This window comes from Globicephala melas, chromosome 1 (assembly GCF_963455315.2).
Source record: "Globicephala melas chromosome 1, mGloMel1.2, whole genome shotgun sequence".
Lineage (NCBI taxonomy): Eukaryota > Metazoa > Chordata > Mammalia > Artiodactyla > Delphinidae > Globicephala > Globicephala melas.
Window position 1 is genome coordinate 123685038 of NC_083314.1, and position 23251 is coordinate 123708288.

The window sequence follows — 23251 nt, forward strand, 5'->3', positions numbered from 1 at the left end:
TGGGATCTTCCCAGACCGGGGCACGAACCCATGTCCCCTGCATCAGCAGGCGGACTCTCAACCACTGTGCCACCAGGGAAGCCCCCCCATTTTCATCAACCCTGAAAGGAACGGTGTACCTTTAGCTACGGCATCTCAATCCTCCTCAGCTGTAGGCAATGACTAATCTACTTTCTGTTTCTATAGATTTACCTATACTGGACGTTTCCCAGTATTTCTGGGATTGGACGTATTTCTGAATTGGACTAAATTGTTTTCTGTAATATCCTATACAACTCTGATATTAATGCTCCCTGAAGTGCCCCATCAAGCTGCAAGGCAGAACCAAACTTGCTTTGGAAAGAAGACAGCGTTTCTGAGTGTGAAAATAAGACATATAAATAAATATTTTAATAATGTGCCTACCTAAGCAGTTTTTTCTTCATAAACCTAATTAACCCGACATAGCAACTGTTATAGCCTGTTTGTGTTTGTAAAGATAAAAGTAATATAAGCAGTTTTGTAGTCTTCAAAGAACATTAAGGTTTCTTCTAGGACAAAGAACTATGCAGGGCTTCAGTATGAAATATATTTAGTTCCAGGTATAAAAATTTAATGGACTAAAGCTGCTTCATGTGTCATAGACATTGCCAATGAAAGGATCCATTAATCAGTGTAAAAATAACTGCTCACACCTACATGCCTCTTGTTGAAATAATTCTGAATTTATCTTCACAAAAGATATAAATGATTAAAGACTTCAGTGTGGTGGAAATACTTGAATTTGCTTGAAATTTTGAAAAAATGAAAGAAAAAAGAGAAGGAACACACTCTTAGATTGAGTACATGTACTCTTACTAGGGTAATAGCTCCAAATTTGCTTTTGCCCTATTTTTTTTTTTTCTCATCACCTCTGCTGACCCTTTTCCAGTTTCCCATAATCACTTTCTTCCTGTGGGCTGCTTCCAATTGGCCTTTGAGTATGTTTGTCTTCTCTTTCAATAATATAGATATGATTTAACAGGGAGGAGCTAATCAGAATCTCTGGAAGTTTGGGAGAATGCAAATACATGCTGTTTGAAAAAGCAAATTGAATATTATAATTTCTTTAATTTGCTTTCACTTATATTTTATTTTTTAATTAAAAAAATTTTAACAGACTGTGAATTTTTATGTTTATCCAAAGAGTCAAGACCTTAAAAAAAGATTCAAAAACACTATCGTAGAAATCTTTCCATGATCCCACCACTTATCAAGACACTGCCCAATATTGCCTTTTGAAGGAGCAATCAATATTCATTGCCTCCTTTTTCCTAACACAATTTATTTTCAATCCATTTTCATACTTTCTACTCCCACAAATTCACTAAAATATCCCTTACAGAGATATCTGACAATTTCCTAATTTCCAATTCTAATGACCAAAATAGGACACTATTTTGTTCAATGTCAACATAATTCTTCCTCCTTTGAAGTACTTTCCTTTTTCCCAGTCACCACAGAATTATAACTTTATTCGTTTATTTATGTAACACATATATTGATGAATATATACCAGGAATTGTTGTAAGAGCTCAAATAAGATAATAAGCAATTTAGATCCAGTCCTTGCCTTAGTAGTGCTCATAATTCCTATCAGAGGTTACAAACAGGCCTCAATGGGAAATGATGTACATGGTTTGTACTGTATATGTGTACATGTATTTAAAACTAAAATTTGTGAATTAATGGTCAACAAACAAGTATCAGGAAACTTGATATAATTTCTGATTTTCTGAAATTTGGGACAATACTGGGCTTACATTCCTATATGGCAACGATTAACTGGACCTGAATATTGACTGCTCCCTTCACATAGGGCATAAATTCTCTAACTTGCTATAGTGTCCACTGCTTTTTGTATCTCAAAAACATTGAGTCTATTAGTTCCCATTTAACTTTGCTATATTATCTAACACCTTCATTTATTTATGTTAACTGCCTCATTCCTGAAAGCATGAGAGATTGTGACCCCTAATCTAGAGGAAGGTGAAGAGAAGTAACCAGAAAGTGAAATATAGCAGCATTCACAGTGCGATAAGGTGCTAAGAGTACATGGTATGTAATCCAGCCCTGGGGGGATGGGGTCAGGGAATCCTCTTCAAGAAATAGTGCTGTCCAAAATAAGAACTGAAGGATATGTTAACATCTTTAGTTATAATCCTACTATCTTTTCGTTGAGAACATGTTCATTTAGAAAGAGATTATGAAGTATTTGGTTACTAAGAAGAAATGTGAGTATAAAAAAAATCCATCTTAAAGATTGCTCTAATTTGTGGGTATAAATATTCCCTAGTTCCTTAAAGTATGGATCAAGTCAGTGTTAAAAAGTAGCAATTTAACTGGAAGTTAAGTATGCAAAAGTGCTTTGGGTCCTGGATTTAGGACAGTTTTAAAAAAATCTCTCAACTTTGCAATCAAACACATATGTTATGGAAAAAAATATATATATGGACAAAAGATACAGTGGTTTCCAGGCTATGAATCACCAGGATTAGAAAACACAGAGTTTTCTGATAGGCATGGTTGTGTAGCAATAAGAACCTAGGTCTAGTGACCCAGACAGAAATAGGCTTGAATTAAATTTTTCCCTCCTTCCTTGTCCTTCCCCTTTGTAATAAATATATAAAATAATTCTTCTAAATGACTGGAATGAGATCTTGCTAGACATCTACAGGATAGAATAACTGATCATTCAATATCTGCTTTTATCCCGTGAAATGCTAAAAAGAATCTGACTAATCAAAATGCTACTTTTTATTCACAAAGAAATTTCATCAAGTGGTTTGTCTGTATATGTGAGGTTAAATTAGATGATCTAATAAACTTTTGTTCATTAACATTCCTTTTTTTTTTGTGAGGTACACAGACCTCTCACTGTTGTGGCCTCTCCCATTGTGGAGCACAGGCTCCAGACGCACAGGCTCAGAGGCCATGGCTCATGGGGTCTAGCCGCTCCGCGGCATGTGGGATCTTCCCGGACCGGGGCACAAATCCGTGTCCCCTGAATCGGCAGGCGGACTCTCAACCACTGCGCCACCAGGGAAGCCCCATTAACATTCTTATTTAAAATCTTTGAAACTATATAAATCTCAATTTTTTCCCCAAAGTCTTGTATTTCATTTTAGGAGTACAATTTAGATACCATCTAAAGAAGTATGCCCCAAAGTGGAATGCAAATATGACAGGAGTCTTGTAAGGAAATATTCATTAAAGTACAAGAAGAAAATACTAGAAATTCTGCTTATGTTTATTTATATATAAAGATAATAAAATTTTACCAATATTTAACATGAAAATTTACACTGGTGGTCTCAGTTCATATATCAGTTTGTCATGTGTTACATACAGTACCCAAAGTATAAGAAATCAATACTTGGAATTCCAAATAGAGAGAAGATGAGAGTTGCCTGCATTTAATATATGAGTTTTAGCATTTAGTATATGAGGATTCATTATAGCTATGTGAGCCAAATTCAGTGGATTTATAGATTTGAATATCTTATTTTAACTGAATTGATCCTTAAAAAAATGGCATATTATCTTCAGAAAATTCCTGTGATGAAACTATAGATCAAATACATATTATTAATGTAAGAAGAAGAAAAGGAAAATGGCAGAGCTGCGTTTTTCATTCTACTTACCTGAGCTTTGTATAAGCTAAATTTCTAGGTAAAATTAATGGCAGTCTAATTATCTTTGAGTATAAATTTGTCAAAATATTTTGATATTATCAAAAGTGATATTTGAAGTATGAATTTATGTCCACAAATTTTAACACTGTCTGCCAAAGAGTTTACTTTGCCTTGAGCTATTTACTGGTGATTTTTATTCACGATTATAATTTATAAAAAATTATATGCATTTTGAGGTGCTAATTTTATATGGCATATGATAAAAAATGTTTGGAGTCCATTGATCTAAGTATAGACTTCATTTCTTTGATATCTATTATTAGGTATTCTCATCTCTTCAGAATGCAATAATCCAGAGGACATGGTCCTTTTCTTTTTATTTTTCTGTGTAAAATAGCTGACACATTAGGTCTCTATTAAATGTTTATTGAAATAGAAGTTCAACAATAATAATTAGCTTTTATTAAGTATTTACTATGTGTTAGTATTTTGCTGCATGTCATACTGCATATGATTTGTCCTTTTTAAAACTGTAAACCACCCAATGAAATAGGTAATTCTATTTGCTCCATTTCAGAGAGACAGTGGGAGAGAGTAACTTGCCTGAAGATGAACACTATTAAGTCTTAGAACTGAGATATGAACATGAATAGTGTAGCTTTTAAGCTAACAGTATTTATTAAGGTACATTATTATATCAATAAATATCAAGTATTATTTGTACTAATGTTTGGGTACTCATTAATTTCTCAAGAGTATTTATCAAGGATCTTTTACAGGTCCTATACACTGAGGAATCAGAAAGAAAAAGACTCACTACCAAATTCGAATTTCACAGTCCAACATGTGAAATATAGAAATAAACAAATAATTACAAGTGCTGTAATAAAAAAGAATGTGAATGTGTAACTGAAACCCAAAAGATAGTACAGTAAAATCTGAGAGTTCAAGAAAGCTCAAGAAGACTCAGTTTACCTTGGTTTTAAATAAATAATACTTTCCTATCAGGAAAATAAATTAAAAAGTATTTAAGCAGAAGAAATAACAAGAATAAAAACACTGAAGTATGAAAGTGCTTAAACTAAAGAATGCAGTAATCTAGAACAGTGCTTTTCAAACTTTAGCCTGCAAACCTGCTTTCTGGGATTAAAAAAAAAAAGCAAATTCTGGTTGAATAGGGAGTGAGATTCTTCATTCCTAAAAATCTCTCATTTGAGGCAGATGCAGCTGATTCTCTGGTCACAATTTGAGTTGCAAGACTTGAACTGTGATCCTCAACATGTAGCCTTAGACTGTTTGCATCAAAACTGCCTTGACTCTTTGATAAAAAATTTATATTCTCAACCTATCCTAGATGTACCAAATTAGATTGGTGTGAGATGGAGAGGGAAATATTCATTTTAAGCCTGTAGTTACCATATGATTCTCATGCACATTAAATTTGAAAACCATTAGGTTTGGAAGTTCAGAGCCTGCACAAAAAGAGTCTGGAAAGTAAATTCAGCAAAACTGTGAACTAAGGGATCTTGAATATCTAATTTAGGAGTTTGAATTTTATTAGACAGGCAATGGGTGACCATAGAAAGTTTTAAATGAACATTGACATTGTAGATTTGTGTCTTATGCAGATCACTTTAGAAGCAATCTAAAAATATATGGGATCATGACAGGATAACTTGTATGGATTTTCCCTACTGACAAGTGAAATCTATAAAGTGGAACAAAATATATGACACAACTATTCTCAGGCAATGAAGAACATGAAGAAAGAACTGTGATCTTGGGAGAAGGGAAAGATACAAAGTAAGCCCCCACAATATTCCATGATTGCCCTAGCCTTCTGCCTGAGAAAAAAAATTCAACACCTTTAAGGGAAGATGACATAATGAAGATTTCCTGTAACAAATAATATATAATGTCTAACATGCAATAAAAATTGATAAGTAAAGAAACCAGAAAATGTAACATGTAGTCAAAAGGAAAAGCATTCAATAGAACAAACACTAAGGTAATCCAGATGTTAGAAACAACAGATAAGGCACTTAAAGTAGTCACTAATGATAGGTTCAAGAATTTAAATGAAAATATGGAAAAATAAATGAACAGATGAGTAATCATAGCAGAGAAGATGAAATTATATTTTAACAGTAAGTGGAAATTCTGGAACTGAAAAATACATCTGAAATGAATAACTCTTAGTAGATTAGAATCAGATGGAAGATGGCAGAGAAATGGTGTTGAAACTGAATTCAAATAAACAGAAATAATCAAATTTTGAAAACAGAAAGGGGATTGAAAAAAATGAACAGAGACTTGGTAATATTTGGAAGATTATCAAACAATCTAACATACATATTTGAAAAAATAATGGTCAAAATTTCTGAATTTGATGAAAACGAATTTACAGATTTAAGAAACTCAATGTTCAAAAAGCATTGTACACAGGAAATCATACATAGGATTATTATAACCAATCTGCTGAAAACCAAAGATATTTTCTCTTCTCTTACTTTCTTTAAAAGATATTAATGCTTAACAGAAAAATTCTAACAACGTATTGGAGATTATACATGTATAGATGTAAGGTATACGGTAACAATAGTATAAAGAATAAAGATTGAGTGGAACTATATCATTGGAAGGGTCTTACATTTAAAGTGAAGTAGGCCAATATTAACAAAAATACCTGTGATATGTTAAGGATCTATAGTGTAATCACTAGAGTCATCAGTTAAAAAATAATGCATAGTACTTTTTTCTCTTTAAATGACATTGTTAAGAAAATGAAAAAGCAAGCCTAGAATGGGAGAAATTTTTTGCAAAATATATATCCAACAAAGAATCTGTATCCAGAATATATAAAAGTCTGTTACAATTCAAGAAAACAATAAAGCAAATTTAAAAATGGGAAAAAGTGTTCAACAGACACTATACCAAAAAAAATTTGGTGACAAGCAAATGAAAATCTATTCAATTTCATTAGTCACTGGGGCAATTCAATATATTCATAATGAGATACGAATACACACCTAATAGAATGGCTAAGATAAAATATACTGACCATATGAAGTGTTGGCAAAGATGTGGAACAACTACAATTCTAATACATTACTGATGGGATGGAAAATGATGTAGCTAGTTTGGTAAGGAGTTCGGCATTTTTTTATTGAAATTTAAAATGCACTTATGATATGACCCAGCAATTTCACTCCTAGATATTGCCCAAGAGAAATAAAAACATAGTTCAAACAAAGATTTGTACAAGAACGTTAATAGCAAATTTATTTATAATAGTCAAGATGTAAAGACAACCATCAACAAATCCTTCAACAGATGGATAGTTAAATAAACTGTGGTATATCCTTATAAGGGAATACAACTTTCCAATAAAAGAAATGAATTACTAAACACACAACAACAGCATTATGATAAGTGGGAGAAACCATATATAAAAGAAAACAAACTGAATAGATTGCATTCATATAAAATTCTAGAAAGGGGAAAACTATAGGGATAGAACAGACATCAGTGGTTTCCAGAGGTCAGGTGACATGGAGGAGGGAACTGATTGCATAAAGGTATGAGGGAACTTTTGTGTATGATAGAAAAGTGTTATATCATGATAGCAATGATGGTACATGAATATACATATTTTCAAAAGTCATCAACTTGTACACTTAAAATTGTGAATTTTATTGTGTATAAATTATACCTCAATAAATTTGACCCCTTAAAAAAACCCAACCAGGGCTTCCCTGGTGGCGCAGTGGTTGAGAGTCCGCCTGTCGATGCAGGGGACATGGATTCGTGCCCCGGTCTGGGAAGATCCCACATGCCGCGGAGCGGCTGGGCCCGTGAGCCATGGCCGCTAAGCCTGCCCGTCCGGAGCCTGTGCTCCGCAACGGGAGAGGCCACAACAGTGAGAGGCCCGCGTACCGAAGGAAAAAAAAAAAAAAAAAAGTCAAGATGTTGCTAGAAACCAGAGATGCCCTCATTTGTGAAAAATACTCAGGTCTGAGGCAGGCCCAGCATTCGGGGGTGTGTAATTGAATGTGGCCAATAAAACGATTTGAAAATCACATTATTCATTTTGTGAGTATTAACAATAAAGTTCAATTGCAATATTTCTAAAAATCCAAAGAACTGTATGAAAATAATTGTTCTGTATTCATCAAAAATACTAAGATCAAGAAAGGCAAGGAAAGGCAGAGAAACTCCTTCAGTTTAAAGGAGACTACAGAGACAAGAAAACTAAAAATATATGACTCTGGATTGAATGCTAAACAACAAAAAAATAAACAGCTATAAATGACAGTATTGGGATAACTGACCACATTTGCATTTTGGGTATAGATTAGATAAAGAGCATAGTATCAATGTCACATTTTCTGATTTTGATAATTTTACTGTGAATATGTAAGTTAATTTCCTTTTTCTTAGGAAATAAAGATAAAAGTATTTAGTAGCTATAGGGAATGTTGTCTTTACTTCCAAATGATTCTGAAAAAAAATAGAGTGATGATGGAGATGGGACAAAATATAAACAATTAATAAATCTGGATAAAGTATATATAGGAGTTTCTTGTAATAGTCTGGAAATTATTTTGTTTAAAATAATACTGGGCTTCCCTGGTGGTGCAGTGGTTGAGAGTCCGCCTTCCAATGCAGGGGATACGGGTTCGTGCCCCGGTCTGGGAAGATCCCACATGCCGCGGAGCGGCTGGGCCCGTGAGCTATGGCCACTGAGCCTGTGTGTCCGGAGCCTGTGCTCCGCAGTGGGAGAGGCCACAACAGTGAGAGGCCTGCGTACAGAAAAAAAAAAAAGCGTACAGAAAAGAAAAAAAAAATAAAACTAAAATAAGAATTAAAATATATGGGGGAAGAGAATCACAGCCCAAAATGAATCAGATGCCTACTGCAGTAGTCCAGGGAAGGTATAATTAGAACTATATTTAATACAATAGTAGTATGAATGGCTACTTTATATTGTTTCTATGTTTAAAGTGGAATGGTAAAGTTAATTTGTTTTTATCTTTGTTAAGAAATAAGTAATCATGCATTCTGTTATGGCCTCTTAAGAATCTTTGCCTACCTTGTGTCCTAAGATTCTAAATTTGTTTAAATTTGTTATAAAAAAGTTATAGTCCATATATCCTTCTGTAAAATATAAGAAAACAGAATAACTAGAGCAAAGAGAACTCTAAAAATGGAAATTTAGGTTTGATAAACAGAGGTGGAAGAACTATATTTTCTTAAGATTGTAGCCTTAGGTCATTCAGAACCCATTTGTGTGGCTGTGTCATGCTAAATCTTGGGGAAATGAACTAATACAGAGAGAATATCCCAGACAGTCAAATTCAGAATTCATGGTTTCACAATACCACCTTGACTATCCACCACCAGCTTCCTATTCCTTGAAACTCTTCTACTTTAACCTCCTGCCATTCAGCAGAAAGGCCGGTGTCAGACTCTATTTCCTACACCCTGAACTCAGTCTCCATTCAAGTTTTGTAGGATGATTAGTAGGTATTAAGACAATTTAGCACTTACTGACACTTTTTCCCAGAAGGAATCGGACAAATTGACTAGGCATTGATGGGGCCGGAAAAAGGATGAGCATTAGAGCATTTGCATGATGAATCACAGGAATATGTGAATGTGAATCATGGGAAAATATGGCTCTCTTCCCCCACAGTGATAAACTCTCTAAAGGTTGGGGGAGGGTTGCAAAGTGAAAGTGATCCAGATACAAGCAAAGGGCTGTCCCCAGCCCAGCCTCTGCCACCACCACACCTGCACATACAAAACTGAAATAAAATCCTGTCACAGACTCACATGACATTGAGAAAGAACAAAATATTTTGTAATATAACAGTAAGACTCAACTGTACTTGATTCTAATCATTATCCTAACATTTACTGGATAACCAACTTTAATCTTCAATTTTCTTTTCAGTAAAATAAGGACTAATATGAAACTCACCAAGTTATTTTAATGATAGAAGAAATAATGTATATAAAACCTAGAGTGATATTTAGCTCATAATAAGTACAGAGTAAGTTGAAACTTACTACAATCAGAAAATGAACATTTATATTTAATTTATATGTTACATAAATTCATATTTATTGCAATCTCAAGGATCTGTCCCAACACTGAGTATCCCAGCCTTTCCAATCCACTTTTATATTTACTTTATGATCAGGTACTGAGATTATGTTGGAACCAAGGATTAATGTAAGGAAAAAAACAACCGAAGCAAAAGTAGGAGAAATAAAAGAAAGACGCTAAAGAGAACCCTAGAAGTATATTTTTATTAAGGAAAACATGCAGAAAAATGCAGCTTCAATGTGCTTCTTTCATCCTCAAATGCAGCCTCATCTTCTGCACAGAGGCAGCTTGGTCTCCTTGTAGGGAGCTCTGGCAAGAGAACCAGATTGCCAAGTCTTAAATTCTGGCTAACCACTAGCTATCCATGTAACCCTGGAGATAATAATAGTATTCATTCTCAGGGTTCTTGTGAAAATTAAATGAGATAAACATGGAAAGCAATAAAAAAGAATGTGTTTTGATGATATCTGCTCAACAAAGAGTTAGCTAGAAGTTTATCCAGTAATGTAATTCTGTGGTCACTCTGCATATTTTCCATGATCACTAATTTGCAAAAAAAAAAAAAGCCTACAGATACACATCATCTTTGGTTCTAATACAAAACTTTTGTACCTTGTAAACTGCCAAATGCAAGGCTGTAAATCCATTTCTTGTCAGTCGAGATGGGCGGAGACCTTTTAACATAAGGGTTCTAATATGTGACTTGTTGCCTTAGAGAAAAAATGAAAAAAGTTAAATTGTGGGGATAGACTAAGTGACTTAAAAATCTCTCTTTAACTTAATGATAAATATCACACTGATGTATGAAAATGTCAGACTGCTGTTCTGGAGGCCATTTGTAAAGTTTTCTGTTAATTGACAGCCTTAGTAGTGAACATTTCTACATTTATAAAACTTTGTATCAGTGCTGTATATTTTAATGCATTTGTGTTACATTTTTTATTTGGTGCTCTCCTCATCATGTTTTAAACCATAAAAACATGAAAAAATTCACCCTAGTAAACTATTTGTGAAAAAGCTTAGATAGAAATCTAGCTGTGCAGGATTCATCAGAACATCATTAGCAATGGAGATTATTTAGATCAGAGAAATCTGGAGAAAATGCCTAAGGTTGGGAAGGCGTGTTTAAATTTGGGAAGAAGATCTGTTAAGTAGGGTCTGTTTGGGAGGAGTGGTTAAGGGATATGTTTAGTATCAATACTATATATTAGTGTTCTTTTAAAAACTGAGTTCAAAGGACACTAGTTTGGATTAACAAAAAACTATTCATTCACTAATTCAGTAAGTTTACTGAGTACCTACTATAAGCCAGGCACCATCCTAGGTGCTTGGGATATATTAATGAACCAAACATAACAAGATATGAGCGGAATTAAACTCTTAGTCTTCACTTTGATCAGTCTTCACTTCGGGATTTTATCTTTGGCATTTATTACCTTCCACATATCTTACTACAGACTGTGAAGCAACTGCTTGATGATATTTTGGGAAATGCTTTAAGTGCTTCTGAATTTAACCTTATCCATGACTGCCATGCCCGATACTGAAACATACTTTTTTGTTCCCCCAAGCAAATTTGATTCAAGGTAGGAGCGCAATAAAACTTAAATTCAGAGCTAAATCAATTGTAATATCTGCCTGGTAGTTAGTTACTTCTTCAGCTAAAGGTTATCAGGGTTCTAGGGGCAAAGCAAAAGAGGATATCGGGTATGAATAGAATTCTCTTGCAGACTATTAATCAGTTCAAATCACTGACCATATAAACATATAGCCAGCTTATAAAGTATTGAGTTCCAAGCACTCACCTCCACAAATGCAACATAAATGAAGTAGAGACAGACCATTTTCTGTGCGGTAATTTAAATTGACTTTACTGAAGGCATCATCAGAACTGAAAAAAATATTTTACAGATGATTACAAATTTCAGCTTTTAGTTTATCATTTTTCATTTGAAAAATTATAATAGGGAATCCTGTTACTACAAATTCAGAAATATATCTTTTCTAGGATTCTTTTGTACCTAGAGAAAAGAATTTTGAGTATACCTCTAGATGAATAATAACTAAAATCATGAGAAAATAATATTAAAAGTTTGAGAGACCAAGTTTAAATTAAAGACTATCATACAAGTTCTATGTTCTACATATAATTTGAACTTTTCAGGACACCTTAATGAATTAAAATTTGTGTATAAGTAGAAAACACAGGTATTTGAAAATAAACCCATTTCTCTCACAATCAAAACCTTATATAATATTTAGGGAGAAATTCAAGAAATTCTCTCCAAAAAGAAAAAAAAAAAGGTATCATTTGATAAGAGACTGGAGAAAGGAATACAGTCCCAATGTATTACAAATTCTGCCTGAAGCAAAGTTTCCTTATACTCTGACTGGGTCAGATTTCACAGATAAAGAAGGTCTAAACTCTGATAAGGTACTATGATACAGTCCCAGGTGGGAAGAGAAGTAGTGTTAGTGATTCAATTAATGAAATCCTTGCCTTTGAACAAAGACCATTGCACCAGGAGGGCCCTAGAGAACCATAGGTAGCCTTTGAAAAAAATGTAAAGCTAAAATTCTCGACCTCTTGAGGTCACTGGTACTGCCAGGACATTTTTCAGTAGAAATGAGATCATATCTTTGGCCTCCCAGGTTAATTTCAAGCTGCCTCCTACCTATTTAAATCTCCAGCAGCTTTAGTGAGATAGCAAAGTCTTTGGTGAATGAGCCTTCCATATCATTTGTAAAGTACTTACACTTGAAAGGTACTATAAATTCAGAACATTATCATCAAGGCACCTAGTTAAGAACTTCAAAAGCTACTGAAATTTTAAAACAGAAAAAGAAAAGGTGCTATTCTCCAGGCTGCTGCTAAAAAGAGAAGCCTCTAATTCCAGGGATTTTGAAGGATTTCAGTGAAATGCTTTAATTAGAAATGGCAAGTCCAGTGGTTTGTTTTCATAGACATGGAAATATTGCAGAACTTTCTCACCCTCTTCACTTTCTTGCTTTCCATATTCAACTTCCCAGTAGCAAAGTCCACAGACATAGTTACTCACATTGAGAAATATACCTCAACTTGCTTTGGAATGTCACACGTTGAAGTACAATGAACACCAAGTCATTTTTACAAATGTTGCTAATATAATATAGCAAGGAGCCCAGGATTTCATGAAAAATAGTTAAGAATTTAACTCACTTCTATCTGCACCTTCCCCAGCTGAATGAACAATGCAAACAAACAAAAAAATCTGATGAAAATACCACTATTTAAAATGTCTACCAAAGGAGCCTAATTGTAAATGGTATAGCTATTTCATGGTATGAACAGAAACTTTACAAAATAATACGGTTCTTGGAAATATGTGGCCTTTGCCTGAGCCAGACATCTGAATTCTCAAAGCCAGGTGTATTATAGATGTCTTGGAGAAATTCAACTAATAGCTACTACTAAATAAAGTACACTCAGCAGCCCAACTTGGAAATGCATTCATAGTTCTCCGTGGTTATGATTTCAAATAGTACAGGTTTTCTGAAGAGCTGAACTCTGCTTTTAAAGCTAGGTAGACTGGATTTCTCTCTTAAAGTTTATAGGAAATTAGTGTCCATAAATAAAAAGGAAAATAAAACTGTAGCTAGCAGTTGAAGATGTTGATTGACAGTGATTCAGAAGCTCTGAGCTGCTTTGGCTTTCCTTCCTTGGTCCTTCCATTAGCTAGCAAATGAAATACACAATAAGAACACAAGACAGAAAACAAAGTATTGGAGTGGGGCAGGAGAGGGAAGCCTTCTGTTAAATGTAAAGAACTATACAACCTTCAGCCTAAGAGAAAAAGGGAGAAGGAAGTATTGACACTTTCTTTTGAGCTAACTATAACAAACTGAATGGCAAATACTGAAAGAAGATAAAGCTTGAGAGCGCCTCTGTAGCAATAAACCCTTGAGAAAAATTAGTTTTTCAATGTGTATCTCTAATATTATACAGCAATACATACCATGTTTTGATGTTTTAAAAGTGGAAAAAATCATTTCAGCAGTGTAGGTACTTAAATCTTGGGCCTTGTATTCACACCAGGACTGAAATCGTATCCTGTTCCTGTCTTTAAGTAGTGCTTTTTTTTTTCTCTTTTTCTCCAATTTGGGCAAGTTATTTAACCTCCTCAAGTCTCACTTTCTTCAGTTATAAAATTATTAAAATGATTCACATGACATTGTGTTGTGAAGAAAAATGGAATTAAGTGCTTACTATAGTACTTGGTACATGATATGTTATCATTACTATTTTTAGCAAGTTTACTGTGAATGTACAACTCTCCTTTTGTAGTCTAAGTCTTGAGAGAACTTTAGCACAATTTTCAAACCAAGTTTGAACTTCTTTGACCTCTCACATTTCACAACCTGTAAAATTTCCCTATTTTGACCAAGTTGACTGTTGTGACATCTAATACCTACCAGTGATTCAGAGCAACTACTAGAATCACAGTTTTGTAATACAAGTCCAGCAGCATCATGGACTGCTGATGCTGCTGGGGAAGCATTTTCATGGGGAAGGCATTTTCAACACTGGAGATATTAAAAGAACAACAAAATCCAAAGGAAAAAATGGTTGTGCTGAAAATCATTTTATGGCGAAGGTAGACTCAATTGCTTTCTTTTTCCAAGTTCTAACTTTGATGGTATATTCAATCAGTCTGGCACGACACCTACTGAACACCCAACTGTGTGCTCCACCTCTGTTCTTAATGCTCATTTCAGGTTGTTTTCAACAGTCTACTTGATAGGAACTGTTCACTAATTCCTGGATCATTTAAGTGCATCAGTCTTGGGAACACGCACAATAGAGAGAATCCTGCAGTTGACCTTAGCATTAGTCCTGATCTCTAATGCTCCAAGCAGCTTTGCAAAGAAAGTAAACACTGAATAAACAGAAAAAATAAGGTGATAAAGTCTATTGCTTTATTTAAAAAAAAAACACTAAATGAATGTATATTGTTTACATAAATAAGACTGAAAGTATGAATTATATTAGAGACTTTTTATTCAACAATCATTCTTTAACTTACTGAATCTTACGCTAGATTTGACCATTCATAAGTAAATCAGTATACAGTCCTAAATAGCTCCTTGTCAAAACTGAGCTGTAGTCTCTTACTTTTATTTTCCTCTTGAATTCTATTTTCCCTGAACTCATGCAACTTCTATTAATGCCAACAAAATGAATAAACAGAGAATAGACTCCCACAGTGTTTGTCAGTTAAGCACAATTTTAATAGTAACATTTTTATCTTAACTTTAATAACTGGAATGTAATTTTTTTTTAATGAGAGTTACTTTGGGGCTATACTTGAATCCTAATTCTCACTTCCTGTTAACTTCTAGTCAAATGTTCCTGTCAAATGTTTGATACATGCAATTAAAATATTCGAGATTTTAAAGCAATCATTCCTAGGGGAGATATTTTCCCTTCTTTTGCCTCTTCTAAAGGAACTGTATGTGTCAAATTGACTGCCAGTTGAGCATCACTTATGTATTCTAATATCCTAAGCTCAATTTATTTTTTAATTTTCCCTTACATTTTTTATCACCTGCCATGCCATACTGTAACTTAACATATCCTAATGAGTTCACAGTGCTTGCTGGTGCATGAATGAAGTTCCTAATTAAAATGAAGTCACTATATGAATATATTTCTAATAGTAAATTCTGTCCTTCATCATTAAAAATGGTAGTTTTGGGCACAAAGGTTACTTTCTTTCTTGTAGCATAATGAACTCTTTTCTTAGCCTTTACCTTTTATCCAGAAAAGTATGCAGTTTTGTGATCCAATTAAACTTCTCATGACCTCATCCTTTCAAGAGGATATCTGACATGTTCACAAATGGAAACTTATTAAAATGTAACATTTGAACACTTGGCCAAAGCCAAAATATTCAGATAGGTAGAAAAATTTCTTAAATTAATTCATTGGCTGAAATGTAGGTAAAGGCCAAGAAAGTAGAAAGAAGGTAAAAATTTGTTATGGATCATCTAGTTTCCAAAATTGATAATTTAGGTTTCAAATGGCTGGTTGTAACTTCTTGTGCAGTTCTTGATGGCTGCTGCTGATTTTCCCCCAAACAATAAAAGCAGAAGAATCATCAATAAGATCTGTTCCCAAGATATATCCCCAAGAAACATCCAGAAACATATTTGTCCAATATCTTCCAGATCAAATCTGCAAACTGACAATATGAAGCATATTCATTCTTTCATTCATACAATAAACAATTATTGAGCTACAGTGGCAGGGTAAGAATAATTAAGGATGATAAAACTGGTACAATAATAATTATTATCTCATAGGGTTATTGTGAGGTTTAAATGGGTTAGATCTTTTAAGAGTTTTATAAATACTAGCTGCTATAATAACTTTTATTTCTAAAGCATTGATATTATTTTAACTTTTTTATTGTTTTGCTTTGCATTTGAGAAGGGGGATAGGAAAGTGAAAGGGAAGATGGAGGCAGTATGGAATAGGAGGGAAGAATAGCGGGAGGATAAAAGGGGGAGAGATAGTGAGAGCGAGTGATGTACTAAACTAGAGAGAAAGAGACAGAGACAGGGACAGAAACAGTGTTTGATATCAGGCTGCTTCAAGGTTTTTTACAAGATATTCCTGTAAAACTATTACTTAGCTAGTTTTACCTAGACAAGCAAGAAAAGAAATAGAGAGGTAGACAGTCTTGGGACAATGTGAAGTCTCTGCTTTTTGGTTTGAGGTCTTTTCGTTGTTGTTTTCTGTTTCATTGCTAATTAACACAATGCACTTATCAAACATACCAAATAATCCTTTCACTCAATTTTATTTTTTTTAAGATGGAATTTACTTCCTCAATACTCTACTTAGCACCTTGATAGAGAATTTTACTCTCCTTTGGTAAGGTCAGTCTGTGATGTTTCTGGAGCTATTCATTTTATAATAGCTAATTTTCATAATTGGTTATAGTTCTGAAAAAGTAGGTTTTTGGAAGATATTTCATTTGGATCATAAGTATGGTGGACTGCAGCTGGGCCCAGAGGAACTTTTCAGGGAGAAAATAAGCAGGAAAGTACATCTCAGAAAACTTCCTTCGTTTTTTTTCTTTTTCAGTTCTTCTAAATAGTGCAAGTGCTTTCCCATGGAACAGAGCATCCTCTTGACTACTTTTATTTATTAAACCTAATCAATTTCAAAGTGAGATATTAGCATTATTGACCAAGGTATATCTACTCAATGCCAAAATGAGATTAAAAATGAGAAAAAATAGGGTTTTTCTGATTATGTTGAAAAGTCATAGCACTGAAAAATTATAACTTCTTTGGAATCTCTTCATAGACATATTACAGATTAAGCAGATTAAAAGTAGGCTTGACAATGAAATCAGAAAAACATAGTTCTAAAATTTCTAAAGATTTAAAAACATTGAAACAAAATAATTTAATTGGAAGCCTTTTAAAAGTTGCATGTGGCGACCCATCATGTAAGTGGTTTTCAAAGTTCATGTAAGGGCCCGTGTATCACCAAGGTGTGGGAGTGGGAGTGTAAAATATATTCTTCCACTCCCACATGCAGGGACAGTTCTAGTACACAGGACATAGCAAACTTGTAGAGTGGCACGGGGTAGGTGAAAAGTTTTCAAAGATAATTCTTATCCATAGTTCTTTCCCCTTCCTAGTTTGAGAACTAAGATCATGAAGATCATACATTTTGAAGTGAAGTACAGATGGGTGGAATCCCTGCACAACTGTACAAGTTGTGTAACCTGGCTCAAGCCAGTTTACTTTGATTAGTCTTATTTTCTTCAGGTATAAAATGGCAAGCTCAATACCTACTCCAGAAGGATGTGAACATAAACAATGACGATTAGTTTTTAACTAACATTTTTGAGTGTTTACCATGTGCCAGTCACCGAGCTCAAAGCACCTTACATATATACATTTACGATTACATGAGCTAATGCATATTAAAATACCTAGAAGCATGCCTGGCATATGGTAGGTGCTAAGTTGTTAATTTGTTTTTCTTTCAAGTGCTATACAAATAGCTATTACAAATACATACAAATATAAATAAAGCTAAGTAGACAAAGAAGCTGCCTTTAGTGAACATGTATACTAGTGGTTAGACAGACCTGTAAAATGAATAAAGACAGCACTAGGTAGTAAGTGCTATTATATTGATAAATGTAAAGATCAGAGAGAGCAAAGAGGAGGAAATAACCACACAATATACTCCAGTGTACCACTTCTGTCTTTCCTTCTTCTGCCTTCTCTATTTCCTCATTTGTTCCAGTCTCTCCTCTATTATCTCAACAAATGTTCAAAATTATGAATGAATTCAACTTTATCGTGGAAGATGAAGGAACATTCAATTTCCATTAGCAAGCTCTTTTTTCAAAGCTGCTATAAATTGGCATAAGCAAGATAATGGTTTAGTTCTGTTTGTCTTTTTTAAGTTTAGAACTTATATAGCTCTGTACTATATTGTGGGTGAAAGATATTCCAGGAGGTTGTGTATTTGAGGTGACATAAGTTTTGCTTTATGATGCAGAAAATCTCTTTTAATGAGTGGAATTAGTATCTACCATGAATGCTATAAAGAAACTTGTCAATAAGTGAAAACAACCAAAAAAGCTGCAAAAAGAAAAACCACAGGCAAATCTATGTTTACACTAGTGATCTATGACTCTAGTATTAAATACTCCTTTTTAGGCACCTTATAGTTTTCCTTCTATCTATATGTTTAGAGGAAGCCTGATGTCAAGCAGCATTACACAGTTGTCCATCACAAAAGTATTTCTTACATCACATAAATCATGAATAAAGATGAGAAAGAAAGATTCTAAGATTTAACACCTAAAATGTCCTAGATACTCGATTAAATGTGATCTCATACAATATAATGTTTAAACTTCCCAACTACTCTGAAAATTTTGGTGTGTAAGCCAATGAGTAAGACAATTTATATTCTCAATATTCCATTCTTTTCTTTCCTTGTCATCCATCATATTATTCTAGAGAAAAGAAAATCCTGAGAACTCTGCCCTAGGCAGGATCGACTTTCTTTCCCTATGATGCTATCTGCCTTGATGGAAGCAGACAAAGCAGAGTGCTCTGGTTCTGGTTGTTTGTTTGTTTGCTCCCTTGACTCTCTGCAGACCATACTAGTTGCCTGCTTTCTGTTTTCATATTCCTCATCCCTTCACCCACATCACCACAGACAGAGTTCTCAGTGCAACTTAGGTATCTTTCTAGAAGTGTAGTTTTCAAACTTTAGCTGAAGTATCATTTTTAGCATGCAAAAGTATTACCTGGGGAGCTTGTTAAAAATTCAGGTCTCTGGAAATCATCCCCAGAGATTCTAATTCATTTGATATGGGGTAGAATCATGGATTCTAAAATTTTTGCAAGAACTGCTGGCTATTTTACTGCGGGAGGTCCTTAGCCCTTGGAGAAACATGATTCTAGGCTGTGGGTAATCCTCTCCTCAGCCTCATTATTATCACTTCTGGCTAATGGGACATTTCTGTAGGTTCTTTAATGGCTTCAGCACCAGGCTACCAGTCTTCCTCTGCTCAAAATGCCCTACCATTATTCTCAGGGAATTTGACATCCATTTTGATGAGCCTTCTAATACTCTAGTCTGAAAATTCTTCAAATACCTCTTGATTACAATCTTTAAAAGTTATACTTCAGATTTTGGCACCATTTTGAATTGTTCTAACATTTTTATTTTTGAAAACATCCTCTTGATATAAAAACACTTTATCCTAATTTTCTCACTTCTTAACTTTGAATAAACTATTTGTTACTCTCACTTGGTAATAAAGTCTTCAGTCTTTCAGACTGCCCTTATTTACCCAATCAATCATGATAATAGAAACCTCCAGTTATTCAATGCTTACTGTGCGTTAGTCTCTGTACTCAGCATTTGACATCATTTTTCAAATGTCCTGTAAGGTCGTTATTATTAACCTCATTTTACAGATGAAAATAAGCCTCAAGGAGATTAAGTAATATACCCAAAGATACATTTCTTGTAAATAAAAGAAACTGGATTTAAAACTATGGTTGCAAAATCCTTATGCTGACTGACACAGCTTTCTGACTCAGCTTAGGTAAAATGGTCAAGACATTAAGTTTTCTTGCTACCAGTAGACTTTCCATGGTACTCATCCATTCTTGCCTATATATCTTTCCTCAACTATGCCTTTTATCTGGAATGCTTTACAAAACCAATGAATAAATCAAGACAACAAACCTTCTTTTTTTGTATTTGAAAGCCATCTTGTTTTTTCTTCTACTTAGCACTTGTCATAGGCTGTCTTCTGTGAGTTATTTATATATGCCTTTCCCTTCAACCAGATTGTGAAACTCTGGGAGCAAGAATCAGCGTGTAGTAGGAAGCTGGGGAGACCTTGCTACAAATCCCAGTTCCAGTGCTTACTGACCATATGACTTTGACAAATCCAACGTCTCTGCTCCTTACTTTATTATCCACCAGAAGTAATATTATCTATCACACAGGGTCATGGTGTAGATTAAATAATGGTTTATATTTGATGTGTCTGGAATAACACCTTGAATATAGCTGGTACAATAAATCCAGCTACCGTAGGACCTGCAGAAACAGCTGCTTGTTGTTGATGTGGTAAGAGAAAAAAGTACATTTCAAGCTTAATCCTTAAAAGGATATGTCTGTTTAAATTAGTCTTGACATATTTGCATAATAGTTCCCAAATTTAAAAAATAACAACAAATAAATGAGATTTTAACTTTATAAAGTTGAGGAAAATCTCCAATTTGATCACATTTCATTCAGCATATTTATCTGTCAATAAGAGCTAGAGGGTTTATGATTAAGTTCTACATTTATAGCTCTTTACCAACAAAATTAATATGTGTGTATAAATCTATTATATCAAAGTGCCAGTCACATCTCTACAGGGCTTTCAAATATTTTCCCATAAGTGAGCATATGATAATACTTGCAAAAGTCATCCCAGTGTATCTCATCATGAGTGTCAAAGCTGAGTTAATCATTTTGGGCTAAATAACATGGAAAATTAACTACTTCCCAAACCATAAATTGAATACTTATGAAGGCCTTATTAACCCACTGACAAATTTTATATAAACTATATTATACATGGGTAATTTTATTTGCCAGTTATGTGAGCTTTGTATGTTTACAATATCTGAAATTTCTTTTGAAAAGTATGTCATTTGGTCATTGCTTTACACTTATTTTCCGAGTAAAATGGTTAGAATCCTTTGTCATTAGTGGGTTACATGAATAACACAGCTGTAAGTGAACATGGCTAATTGGCTTTTGTGGAACTTTTCCTCAGTCAGGCAGCTAACTTAAATTGACTCTCCAAAATACATTGTTTCTCAATGCCAAGATTCAATTTCTCCAAAAGGTTGCTTGTGTATATAAGGGCTCTGCCCTTCTTTTCTGAACATTTTGTGTCTTACAAGGTTGTGACAATATGCCAGATTATTTTTATCTTGTTATCATGGAACAAAACCCACTGAAAGCCTGAAGCCAATATTACACATTGGTATATGATTGTTCAGGGGAAGAATGATACACAGTTTCATTAACAGACAGCGTTTCAATGTCAAGAGACCAAAGGGTTTGTTAAAATTGGAGTTCTCTAGTAGTCCAAAAAGAAAAATGTGGCCAACATTCTACCACCATTTGGGAAGAGAAGTCTTACTGTTTGTTGCTGGCATGGCTCACAAGAATGATCTAATTCTAGAGAAGATTATTCAGATCAGCAACAGTTTGTATTCAAAGGCTAGCCTTTAGGTTCCTTTCTCTTTAAACTTTAGTGATGGGAACAGGCAAGGCATATTTTAAGGAGATAAGATATTTGCATTTTAGGGGCTATATGAATGGGCAGGAAGAGATAACCTTATATTCTAAGGTTAACATAGGAGGTTATATGGGTTGTGTTTTTAAACACAGATACAGCTAAAAACTAGATCAACAATGAAAACACTTATACAGAGAAATAATAACTGACAACTTTACCCAAATATATGCCTTAGTTCTGTAAGTTCTTTTTCTTTGATCCGCAGGTCATCTTCTAATCTTTCTATTACAATAACGTAAGATTCACTGACTTTCTTCTTCCATTCATCTAGTAAGGAAAAACAAAAGGGATTGACTCATAGCTCTTTTGCAAAATGTAGACACAGATCATAACATACAAGTGATTAAAACTCTGTTTTTTACTCTGAATTATACAATACTTAATTTAAATTACTGATTGTGAGTTTAAAATGCAGATGTTTATATTTAAAATGCAATCATATTGAATCGTAGTAACTAAGAACCCATTTGATATTGGATAATATATTTACATAGAAGAATATATTTGACTTATTTCATTTGATTTTATTGCATTATAATTATAGCAAACTCTAGTTGCCAGACAAGAATTTTTAGGTTTTAAATACTAGATACTTAAGATGTAATCCTAAAATCCCTATATTCAACAGTATTCCAAAAATTTTTCTGTAACATTATACCTAGGAACTAGTAGAAACAGAAAATTATAAGAAATTTTCTGTTTTTCTCTAAAGATCTTTCAGAGAAAAATAATTTGAGTTCAGATAATCTTCTTAACACTTTCATATAATATGTTATCTTATACTCTTGTAAAAATTAGCAGATATTCCAGTGAAATGTTAACTATATATAACAACTATTGAACTATATTGTATTTAAAGATATAAGAATAATTACCAGTACAAGTTTGGGTTGGTCTGGATTTATAATTTCCCATTTGTTAGAAGATTCTTCTTTTCCCAAGTGCAGTTCCTCAGGTTACAAGATTCCAAGTTCAAGTGAAGTGGCAGTCCAGTTGAAAAATACTTTGATAGTCTGGCTAAAAATAAGCTGACCGCCAAATGGAATGTCATACAACAGTGACAAAGAACAAAATAGTTTGTGCTTTCAAGGGTGAAATCATAAAGGGAATTAATCAGTCTGTTTAAAAGAGCTGTATCAAAGATAAATAGTAAATGCTTCCATGAGATTATTTGCCTTCATCAATTGGCTATCTACCCATATATACCTTGATGGGCATTTCTTTAATCTAGAAAATGATTCAGTTACATCTGAGGTTCACAAAGAGCCATTAAAACTACCTAGATCTTCTTTCAGGATCATTTTCTCCTGAGACAAAGTAATGACAATTGGAAAAGAGTTACTGGTGATAGAACTTGTCTCTATAGTATATATATAATGGAAACCCACATCTTATGGCATGCTACTAATAGAAATGAATATAAATTTGGCCTAGAGTAGAGCTGTAAAATTATTTTTGTAGGAAGAAATTCTCAACATAGACCATGATTAATTTACACCACTTGTTGATTATATTGACCATAAGAGTCATAGTTAAGAATATGACAGAGTTCTACAAATAGCAATTCATAAAATAACAAGAATAAT

The 23251-nt window shown here is 33.8% G+C and overlaps 1 protein-coding gene across 1 annotated transcript in view; it reads right to left on the reverse strand.

Moving 5' to 3' along the window:
- Positions 1 to 23251, reverse strand: part of TNNI3K (TNNI3 interacting kinase) — a 297506-nt gene that overhangs the window by 258382 nt on the left and 15873 nt on the right. Inside the window, exons 3-6 of the mRNA XM_060304278.1 lie at positions 22541 to 22693; positions 21824 to 21932; positions 11571 to 11656; positions 10378 to 10475 (exon numbers count right to left, since the gene is read on the reverse strand). Coding sequence (XP_060160261.1) covers positions 10378 to 10475; positions 11571 to 11656; positions 21824 to 21932; positions 22541 to 22580 — 333 coding nt within the window. The 5' untranslated portion in view covers positions 22581 to 22693. The remainder of the gene's footprint in view (positions 1 to 10377; positions 10476 to 11570; positions 11657 to 21823; positions 21933 to 22540; positions 22694 to 23251) is intronic.